At 32.6% G+C, this 12,039-nt stretch overlaps 2 protein-coding genes across 2 annotated transcripts; one reads left to right on the top strand and one right to left on the bottom strand.

Moving 5' to 3' along the window:
- Positions 1 to 1,054: 1,054 nt before the first annotated feature.
- Positions 1,055 to 5,675, bottom strand: LOC108323468 (uncharacterized). The gene is made up of 3 exons (XM_017555940.1): positions 5,641 to 5,675; positions 2,436 to 2,807; positions 1,055 to 1,478 (listed from the first exon to the last, which is right to left on the bottom strand). Exons 1-3 carry the CDS (start codon positions 5,673 to 5,675, stop codon positions 1,055 to 1,057), a joined length of 831 nt encoding a protein of 276 aa, XP_017411429.1.
- On the top strand, positions 5,398 to 11,310 carry LOC108323477 (zinc finger CCCH domain-containing protein 14). Its single transcript, XM_017555949.2, has 4 exons — positions 5,398 to 5,527; positions 5,618 to 5,746; positions 6,145 to 6,205; positions 10,394 to 11,310. The coding sequence occupies exons 2-4, from the start codon at positions 5,674 to 5,676 to the stop codon at positions 11,142 to 11,144; spliced, it is 885 nt and encodes a 294-aa protein (XP_017411438.1). The 5' UTR covers positions 5,398 to 5,527; positions 5,618 to 5,673; the 3' UTR covers positions 11,145 to 11,310.
- Positions 11,311 to 12,039: the final 729 nt, after the last annotated feature.

Consider the following 12,039-nt stretch of genomic DNA (forward strand, 5'->3'; position numbering starts at 1 on the left):
CTTGATATCTTCAAAGAAAAGAACTTAATTGTGAAATGCTACCTAACGGTAAGCATTAAATGACATTAAATGCTCAACGTTCAAAAACAACAAAAGTAATAAGAAAATTCACATATGTTGCATGCACAATTTACTCTAACTTTGCAGATAAATTATTCTACACCATCCACAGTGCTACGGTTCAAATATCAAAATGTAGATGTTAAAACAAAATAAATATTCACGGAATGTTCCTTTCTTGAAGCAAAGTCTAAAAAGATCGTACAACTAGGAATGACAAAAAAATCTGCACTCGCGAATAAAATCTGGGATGGATAGTTGGTATTTGCAATGGATAGTTGGTATTCGCGGATATTTTCTACCTGCGGGTTGTAGGTAGCGAATATTTTAATACCTGCTTATAAACGAGTCAGGTGCGGGTATTATACTACCCGATCCGCAGATACTCGTTACCTGCAAATAATAAAAATAATAATTTAATTTATATTTTATTTAATTAAATTAAATTTAAATGAATTACTTTCTATTTTTTTAGATTAAATTTAATTAAAATTAAATTTTAGTTTATATTTTATTTCATTTATATTAAATTATATACATTTTTTTTGTAATTTTATTTAAATATTATTTTAAAAATGTATAAAATATATATTTTTTAATATTTTTCGGTATTCGTATGTATTTGCAAGTATATACGGTTATCCATGGATTTTAAGATATCTGTATATTTTTTTGAAGTAGATATTCGGGTTGGTAGCGGACGAGTTGTGGGTGGAGCTTTTATTTTTGGGTCGGATTATGGATAGACACTATCCATACCCGACCCAACCTGTTACCATCCATAGGTACAACATACTTCAAGCAAAGGACTGAAAATATGTTTGTTCTGATAAAGTTGACTTACAAAACGATTGTTGTAAAAAGAAGAAGGCTTAATAGGTTATTTTGTCCTCAAGTTAAGAGCTGAATTTCCGTTTAATACCCGGTTTTAAAAATGCTTCTATTTCATCCCAAAGTAGTATAAATTGTATCAATTAGGTCCCTTCCGTTAAATTCACATAAACGGAGTTAACTCCCGTTGACGAATCTGTACTTTTTCTTTTCTCCTCTTCATTTCCTGCCATGTTCCAACTTTTATCGATATTTTGATATTCTGATGGTGGTAGGACTTGCAAACGAAATAGAGCACTGTTTGGATCACAAGTTGGAACAGATACAACTGAGAGAACAACACCAGACACACTATCCCATAAAGTGTTCTGTCCACACACCCTAACCTCCACCCATGCACCATCGTTTTCTTGAACAAAAATTGTATCAACCCAAAGAAAACCAACAGCTTCAAGAATATGAGTACCGATAAACTCGTCTTCCCCCTTATCAACGCGTTGCTCTTCAACATGGCTCCAATCCCACACGAGTCTTCCAACACAGTAACAACACTCCAGTACATTGTAGGTTGAGGCCCCAACGCCGTTCTCGTCGTAGATGACAGTCATTGTTGCTTCTTCTTTACCACCTAAATTGTGGATTAGAAGATTACATGGTCCAAAACGTTAATGTAGAAGTGAATCCATGATCTGATAACAAATTTTACAGGCATGGAGAAATTGGAAGGAGGGGAGGGCATTAAATATTGTTGATCCATCACTCAACAACGATTCACGGAATGAAATGCTGAGATGCATCCATATTGGGTTACTCTGTGTTCAAGAAAATTTAGTTGACAGACCGACCATGGCTACCATTATCTTGATGCTTAATAGCCATTCTCTGAGTCTCCCTATTCCTACCGAACCTTCATTTTATATGAACAGTAGAACTAGAAGCTTTCCAGGGATGCAGTCATGGGAGTATAATTCAAGGGAAATGGGATCAAGTGAACCAATACTTAAATCAGCTCAAGAATAAGAAAATGAAGCTTCAATTACTGAGCTATACCCTCGCTAGATGTTCATCAAAAGGGATTCATTCATCATCTTTGTTTCTTTGCTTAAAACAAAACAAAATGTCTTGTAGTGTGCAGAACTGAGTTAAATACGTCTCACATCCTTTGCCAAAACTGAGATTGAAAATATCCAAAACTTTTTAACCGATTCCACATCACACCAACTAATCTCACAAATATCCAAAAATACCCTAGAATCTATGGTAGTTTGCTGTTAGAAAAAATATTCATGGCTAGGATATTTTTTTAATTAAAGAGAAGGAAAACAAGAAAGAAAATTAAGAAAAAAAAGATGAAAAATGAAGTTGTTTGAATTAAAATAAAATAAATATGAAGTAAAAATAAATAGATATTTCTAGTTGGTTTATTGAAACATGTGAAACAAATACTTTTTTGTTCTCTGTACTTTATGTTTTGTTATTCCTATGAATAATAAATCATGTGAAACAGATACTTTGTCTATTACATAAAACTAATAGTTTGGTACTTCTCAAGTTTGGGAACGACGGTCATAACCTTGGAGAAAGTGACCTCTCTTGTGATGTAGATTGAGGCGATGGTATATACCACTGCAGAGGTGGAGAGGAGGGAGAAAATGAGGAGGAAAGTGAAGTAGATGAGCTTGAAGAGCATGAAGGTGGTCCATTCTGAAGAGAGCATGTTGGAGAGGGTGTGGTATTGGGGTGTGCCTTGTGGGGTTTCCATCATTTGTTGTGTATTTTTTACGATCTTGCCGAAGAGGATGTTGGAGACTTCGATGTGGATGAGGAAGATGAAGGAGAGAGGGAGGATTAGAGTTAGGGTGATCTTGATGAAAGATCTTTCTCCATGCAAATATGAGAGGAGAGAGAAGAAAAGGCTGGAACATTGCAGGAAATACAGAAGAGAGAGAAGAAAAAGTACAGATTCGTCAGCTGTAGTTAACTCCGTTTATGTGAATTTAACGGAAGGGATCTAATTGATACAATTTATACTACTTTGGGATAAAATAGAAGAATTTTTAAAACCGGGTACTAAACGGAAATTCAGCTCTTAACTTGGGGACGAAGTAACCTATTAAGCCAAAGAAGAAAGAGAAAACATAAGTATCAAAGCTATAAACTATAAACTCAGTCTAACAGACAAATATTCGTGAAGCCTGTAAATAAAAGATCTCTCGAGAAGAAAATCAAGATCGATAAGTTAAGAGAAAATCTTAAGAAATAAGAGCTTACAACAATATATCCATCCTGAAGAGAAAAAGATAAAGAGCTCAAGGAAAAGAATTAATCTAGCTGAAGAGAAGAGAAGAGAAAAAGAGAAAAAGAGAAAGAGATACTCTCGAGCTTCATTGTCAAATTGCTTACTTCTGTAAGAGAGAAGAGAAAACATCTGTGAATGTTTAGACTATGTTGAATTACATTCAAATCCTCTCGTTGAGAGATATAGTATGAATTACTTGTAAGCAATCATTGATTGCAATTCTGAAGAGAAATAAAACACTCACAACTGAACTCTATTTGAGTTGAGGAATTTAGGCGTGGTAGTCTAGTACTATTGGTTCGAATACTCAAAGGAAATCTCGACAGGTTCTTGAGTACCATAAGTGGTACGAATACTAAAAGGAAATCTCAACAAGGTGTTGAGTATCAGGAGTGATGTTAATACTCAGAAGAAATCTCAACGAGGTAGTTGAGTACCAATAGTGGTGCTAATACTCATTTGTAATTGTGTGATGATTATAGTGGAACCCCCTGTAGAGGAGATTGAACATAACTCAGTTGGAGCGAACTAGTATAAAATCTCTTGTGTTATTTTCTCTTCTTTTAACTAAACAATCCTCTTGAAAAATCTACAATTGAGCTTTATATTTTAAATGCAAAAACTTCCAAGCTAAACGATTGTTCTCCTAAAGAAGTTCTTACAAAACACTGCAATAAATATATTCTGAATAACATAACAAACTTATCAACGTTTATACATAAATCTTAAGTCGAGCACCTAAGCTTTCAAAAAGAATATTTCAAGAGCTCAATAACGTGAAGGGTTGCGAAAACGTTTTTCATTAACATTATTCAACTTCCCTTCTAATGTTTTTCAGGTATTTTACTCCCTTTCAACATTATAAAATTATAAAATTGGAATTACAGAATTATAGAATTAAAAATTATAGAATTATAAACTTGTAGAATATAAAATTATAAAATTCTAATATTAGAAAATTATAAGATTATAAATTATAAATTTATAATATTATAAAATTATGAAATTATAAGATTATGAAATGATAAAATTGTAATATTATAATACTATAATATTATGAATTATAAAATTATAATATGATAAAATTTTAAGATTATAAAAAATAAAATTATAGGATTATAAGTATATAAGATTACATGATTATTTGATTCATTATATGATTTTAATACTATAGAATTATGAAATATAAAATCTTAAAATCATAAAATTATAAATTTATAAAATTGTAAATAATAAAATAATAAAATTATAAATTAAAAAATTTAAAAATTATAAAGCTATAAACCTAAAATTTTTGAAATAATAAAAAAATCAAAATGCATTAAATTATAAATTTTAAAATAATTTCGAACTATAAAATTAAAAAATTGTAAAATTGTAAAATTTTAAAATCATAAAATTTCTTATGACAAAAACTAAGGAGGTAACGAAACAAGAGAGCAGTCTTGTTAACCACTACTACTTAATAAAAAAAAAGGATTAAATATGTTTTTAGTCCCTAAATTATTGGTCGTTTCTGGTTTTAGTCCCTCTTTCAAAATAAGGTACAATTTGGTCCTCATTCTTTTCGAAACTTTGGTTTTAGTCCTCGAAAACTAACACCGTTAAAGATGTGTTGATGTGTCTAACGTCTCTGTCCACGTGTAATTGCTTTTTTGCTGACACGTGTAATTAGTGTCCACGTGTAATTGTTTTTTTGCTGACACGTGTAATCAGTTAGGCAGAGACGTTAGACACATCAGAACATTTTTAACGGCGTTAGTTTTCGAGGACTAAAACCAAAGTTTCGAAAAGAATGAGGACCAAATTGTACCTTATTTTGAAAGAGGGACTAAAACCAGAAACGGCCAATAGTTTAAGAACTAAAAACATATTTAACCCTAAAAAAAGTCTAAAATAAAAAACAAAAACTTGAATAGATAGTCAAATAAAACCTTTCAAATTTATCATAAATATCAAATTTAATTAAACCAAATTATAATATTACAAGATATATTTATAAATATCGTAAAATATTTTATAATATATTTAGTATATATATGTACATTAAGTATATATATAAATTTAAATAAAATTATATATAATTTACTGACAATATAAATGATCAAGAATGTCATGTGACGATGGAAGCAGCCAAAAATGTCATAACAAATCCAACGGGTATGTACACCTAATAGATAACATCATCAAATTAATATTAATACATTTACACATATCATGGAGATAAAATGAAAATTATATTTTCTCAATCTTTATCATCTTATTCATTTATAGTATCATCAAACTCTTTCCTTTCCTACTTTGCAAAACCCTTCTTTCAGGATCACAGCTCCTAGGGTTAGGGTTTTTCCTCATTCAGTTTCTATCAATTCTTCTTCGTCTTTTCATTTCCTCTCATTGCTTCTAAGCTTAAGTTTGTAATCTTAGGTTTTTCCTGGAATCTTATATACATAGAACTCGCCATTTCTCCCGGATCTAGTTCCATGGATACTCGAAAGAGGGGAAGGCTCGAATTTGGTTTCAACTCCAATGGTGGATTTAAGAAATCCAAACAAGGTTTGATTTTGAGCATTTTTGGTTTCTTTGATTTTGGTAATTTTCTTCGCTGTGTTTTATTGGGCTTCAAAAGTTGTTTGCCTTTGTTTTCTTCGTTTGTGTTTTGTGGGGTGCACTTTGAGGTGAGAAATTTCTCTCTCACTTATGAGCATAGCTTTTGCTGTGGTAGAATTGTTTCAGATTTGTCTGTTTTTCAGTAGTTTGGGCAGTGGAAAACTTAACCTCTGATTTCCCTGTCTAATGAACTCACAACTTAAGAAAAATTATAAAATGTTGTCACTCAATAGTAATTATACTATAATTTTGTTTGTTGGTATTAATACCTTTGGAATAAAATTTACTAGATTAATAAGCGAAGGGAATATTAACTGAGAATAAGTAATAATGTTTTGCAACAGAAATGGAGTCCTTATCAACTGGTGTAGGAAGCAAATCGAAGCCTTGTACCAAGTTTTTCAGGTTCTAATCTATTCCTATCTAATAAATATTTTTGAACTGCCAATCTGTTATTAATAGTGTTTTATTATAATTTATTTAATAATTAATTGTTTAGTTGCTTTAAAACTTAATCGTGCAATTTTGTGAATTAATTGAGCATTCAAAGCTTTTATACAGGTACATATTGTTCTTTGTCTAAACAAGTTGTAACAAAAATAACAAGGTAGAAAAAGATAACGATGTTGGTTCCAAGATCACTTTATTGGTGATAAATTGATCATTACAACATCACTTTATTGGTGATAAATTAATCATTTCTCACTTAATGTTTACCTTTCAGCTTAATTAGTACGTTTCCCTTGTAATTGTGTTTAACATCATTTTTTCATCCTTTAATGGGTTCTATTGCTTTTGAACCCACCTTTCAATTGGTAAGCTATTAACAAACTAATATGAATTGAACTTCAATTGGTTGGGTTAGGTATGTTGTCTAAACTACGTATAAAATTTTGGTGGTTTTGTACTTTATCAAATAAAGTCAACACAGCTCACCTAAAGAACACAAACATGCATTGCCTTGAGAGATCTTTAAGCACCCAAATTCTGATTTTCTGTTGTATTTTGCTTTTCTACTTTGCATAGCAGCACAATGGTATGATGTTAGCGAAGGTGTCTTTTGTCTGGTAGTGTTTGCAGTGTACACATTTATTTCCTCTATTGGTTTTCCTTCATTGCAATAAGAAAAATATAGCACTATGTGCATTTCACGAACACAATATCTATCCTTTTCTTTTCCTATTATGGTGATTCTTTGAAGGAAAATCTGATTCTTCTACAATAGTCACAAATCTTCGATAATAGTCATCTTTCCAACCAAGTGTTTGTAACTTCCATCCCCTCCGATTCAGTAAAACACTAGTAAAACCTTTCCCTCATTCACTACATGTATACTAGATACTGGAGCCATTGATAATATTTGTTTGTCTTTTCCATTTTGCATCATATCATCAAATTAAGCCCATACATGTCACCTTACCCAATGGAAATGTTGGAAGTTCCCCTTAGACTAGAGATAAGACTAGTTTAGAGCATATAAGTAGGTGTAAATCTCATCCTACAAGCTAATTTTGTGGGATTGATTAAGGCTTAAAGTCTACTTCTTAACTAGAAACAAAGTTGTTGCCAATTACTCAGGGAGTGTTTTTCTAACCTGAAATCATGTTTTGCATGATGTGTTTTACATTCCTTGTTTTAATTTTAACCTGTTTCTAAAGTGATTAGAAGTCTCTTATGTGTTCTCATATTTGATTCCATTCATTGTAAAATTCAGGACAAGAACTCCTTGAAGATGAGTGGTTCAATTGATATTCAGTTATCAAACCTTCTTACATGCTCGAACCTCCTACCAACCTATCATAGTCGTAAGTTTAGCCACTTTAAGTACTAACACCCTTTGGCATTTTTTTCTTGGTCACGTTTCCATCAAATGTCTTGATGGAGAGAAAAAATTTCCTTTTGTCAAAAGTAATGAATCCAACATTTGTGATGTTTTTCGTTTATCTAAAGAAAAGAGGCTCTCTTTTCCCATTAGCAGTTCAATCTCTATTAAATGTTTGATGTTATATACACTGATTTATGGGGACCTTATTCTATTCCATCTATTCATGGACATAAATATTTTCTCAGAATCATTGATGATCACTCACGTTATACTTGGATTTTTTCCTTGAAACAAAAGTTTGAATCTGTAAGAACATGACAAAATATTGTCACCTTTATACAAACTCAGTTTAACTCAATGATAAAGACCATAAGGAGTGACAATGGAACAAAGTTTTTTATAATTAATTTTTATGGTAATAAAGGGATAATGCACCAAACCTTGTCTTAACACATCTGAACAAAATGACATTGTTGAGAGAAAACATTGGCACCTTTTGAATGTAGCAAGAGCTTTGGTGACACAATCCAATTTACCAAAATTATACTGGTCTTTTCTGGGTCACATGCTGATTTTATCATCATGTTGCCTACACCTGTTCTTCCCCACATAAGGCTTTACATAAAGCAAAACTCGATTTTTCTCAACTAAAGGTTTTGGTATATCTTTGTTCTGTCAGTACCTCACCTGTTCATAAACCAAGTTTGATCCTAAGGCCTGTAAATGTGTTTTCTTAGGATATGAAACTTGCACAAAAGGGTGTTTCTAGAAATGTTGTTTTCTATGAAAGGGTGTTTCCATATTGCGAAATAGAGACCAAAGGTAGTGAGGTTGACCGATGTACTTTCCCTAATGGTGAAAATCATAGCAATCAATATCCAATCTCCCAAACCCATGATCCTCAAGTTCATATTCCTATTGATGTTAGTCAGCCTATTGAGCCTAAAATTGTTCCAAACACTCCTGTCCTCAAGCTCAACCTATCATTCATCCGATTCAGAAGAAACAAACTCCCGTCCTACAACTGAAACCAATGTTTCAATTGAAATGAACATTGCAAGTACACCTCCTCACCATAGCACTAGAGTAAGAAAGCCTTTAGGTTATTTGAAGGATTATTATTGTTATATCAACATGGTCTCCAATACCTCTTCCAAGGTTCTCTATCTACTTTCTCCCGTTTTATCATATACACACTTGTCTTCATGTTATAATTCCTATGTTATGTTTCAAAATCAAACGCAAGCAAATGGCACAATAGAGAGATAAAAAGCTTGCTTAGTAGCAAAAGGTTACACTCAAATTGAAGGCATTAATTATCTGGATATGTTTTCACCTGTGGCAAATATAACCACTGACAGGTTAATTCTATCTATTGCCTCCATGTTGAAATGGAAACTAAGGCAACTTGACATCAACAATGCCTTTTAACCTGGTGAGGTGAAAGAAGTTTACATGATTGCCCCTCTTGGATTGAATAAAGTCTTGTCGGTACAAGTGTGTAAACTACAGAAGGCATTATATGGTCTTGAATAAAGTTCGCTAAACTCTCCTCATTTCTTCTCTTTACTGGCTATGCATGATTATTCTTTATTTGTTAAGTTAATAACTCCTTCACAATATTTTTAGTATATGTGGATGATATGATTTTGGCAAGAAATACTGATCAAGAAATAGCACAAATTAGGCAAGCCCTTGATGATCCCTTCCCATCAAAGAGTCGGGAGAATTATGGTTTTTTCTTGGTTTTGAAGTGGCATGGACAAAGAAAGGTATCTTGATGTGCCCGGGATAATATATGGTGGAATTTCTAAGTGACCCATGTCTTTTGGGATGCTAAACATCTTCACCGATTGATAATACTTAGAAGATTTCAATTGACTCAGAAGAATTACTTATGATTTTCTTAGCTATAGACATCTCATAGGAAGACTCGTGTATCTCACAAGCACACAGCCATATATAACCTATGTTGTGCACTATCTTGTGCAATTTCTTTCTAAGCCGACAACCATCCATCGCAATTCTGCCCTAAGGATCCTTCGCTACATAAAAAAGAACACTAGGCCTAGAATTGTTTTTCCCATCTGATTGTGACCTTCAATTCAAAGCTTATAGTGACAAGGATTGGCCTCTTATGCTGATACAAGGAGATTCCTCTATATTCCAATATTTTCCGGTTCACAACGCTGTTTGGTTACCAGTTGCCAATCTAAAAAACATATTCATTTATTTGCTGTTGTATATTTATGTTTGAGTTCTTTGAATGCTTGTTCTTTGATTTTTTAAATTTTTATTGGTGTTTGTCTTTACTGTGATTATATTTCAGATTGAGTAGAGATGACATTAAGTATTTTGGATGGGTAAAACTAGAAGCTATACTCATTTATATTAAGTCTTTTAGGCTGTCTATATACTTGTTGCTGTGACTGGTTGATCCTAAGAAGTGGGCCTTGATTGGAGATCTGCCTGTATGACTTTGTCTTTCTTCTGTTTGGCTTAGTGATGTAGCTGTATTGTTTCCTTTACAATTTGGAGGAACCATTCTGAAACTTTGTGACCTTTAAGCATTACAGTGTGCATGGGTGATGTATCAATATATTACAATATAGTAGACGACTCTGATAGTCTAAGTTACTTGTTTGTCCTATTTTAAAACTCCTTGCTGTAGATTTTGCGAAATAAGCCGGTAGTTTCTTCATGTTACATTTTATACTTAAAGAAGTGGAAACGAGTGTGGTGTAACCTGCTTGTGAATTGTCTTGCAGCACTTCTGGTTGTCCGTTTGGTGAGAGCTGCCACTTCCTGCATTACGTTCCTGGTGGCTATAATGCTGTTGCCCATATAATGAATCTAACACCTGCAGCACCTCCAGCATCAAGAAATGTGGCAGCTCTGCCACCTGTACCAAATGGGTCTGCGCCACCTGCTGTAAAGACCCGCATATGCAACAAATTTAATACTGCTGAAGGTTGCAAATTTGGTGACAAATGCCACTTTGCCCATGGTGAATGGGAACTTGGGAAGCAAATTGCTCCATCATTTGATGACCATCGAGCGTTGGGGCCGACTGCAGCAGGTCGTTTTGGTGGTCGAATGGAGCCTTCTCCTGGTCCTGCTACAAGTTTTGGTTCCCATGCCACTGCCAAGATAAGCGTAGAAGCATCCCTGGCTGGTGCAATCATTGGGAAGGGTGGTGTGAACTCAAAACAGATATGCCGCCAAACTGGAGCCAAACTTTCGATCAGGGAGCATGAATCGGATCCTAATATTAGAAACATTGAACTAGAGGGAAATTTTGAGCAAATCAAGGAAGCTAGTAATATGGTGAAGGATTTGCTACTGACCCTGCAAATGTCTGCATCAAAAGCTAACCCAGGTGTTCCTGGTGCACCTATTCGAGAGCATGGAAGCAATTTTAAGACGAAGCTGTGCGAGAATTTTTCCAAAGGGTCTTGCACATTTGGAGAGAGATGCCACTTTGCTCATGGAGCTTCCGAATTGCGTAAATCAGTATGAAGTTTGTGTTTGTGAGGTACATTAGCCAGAGCTATTATTATTGTTGTGCATTGCCACTTTAGCAGTACTGAATGTTAGTTTTGTTGTTGAGTTGCGTTTTATTTATAGCTTGTTTTGTTTATCAATTGCAACTTCCGCTTATATCATCAAATTCCTGTTCTCTTTAGCTGACCCACTTATTTGGAAATCATGGTTCTTTTCTTGTCCTTATTATCTTGGGGTTGGAGAATAATTTTCTTTAGTATGGTAAAGTATATGTACTTGCCTTATGATTATTTAATTTATATACAATAATATTTTATTCTTCTAAATCTGTTTTTTTTTAAATGAATGTAAATGTAGTATCTCGATCTCTTTAAATTGTGAAAATTTGTTTTATTCTCTTTAAAAATTTAAAATTCATATTTGTAAAATTATGTTAAAATGAACTATTTATTGAGCATGAAAAAAAAATATTTTATATATTGAAAAACAATTATTGCAGAAAAGGTGTATTAAGTTATTAGGGTGACATCCCAATTAATAGAATTTTTAATTTTTAATAATTACAGCATCTCATAGTTAATATTAAAAAAAATTACATAGGAATCCTCTATGTATTACATTATTACTTAATATATACACAAGAAACATTTTTAAAAAATAATACTTGAAAAAAAAAACTTCATGTAATACAATAGAAACTAATATTAATTAGTTTTTATTATCTATACTTTTTCAAAACTATCTTACTCACTACTAAGTGTAACATACTCGTCATACAATATACACTACTTATGAAAAATATTAAGTAGAATATGAGGTTATGCACATTTTATTTACTGTATTTCAATTAATATAACAAGATAAATAATTTTTATATATTTATATGTAGATTTAATCTTTAATGTCAAAT

The sequence above is a fragment of the Vigna angularis genome, chromosome 2 (genome assembly GCF_016808095.1).
Source record: "Vigna angularis cultivar LongXiaoDou No.4 chromosome 2, ASM1680809v1, whole genome shotgun sequence".
NCBI classification, from domain to species: Eukaryota; Viridiplantae; Streptophyta; class Magnoliopsida; order Fabales; family Fabaceae; genus Vigna; species Vigna angularis.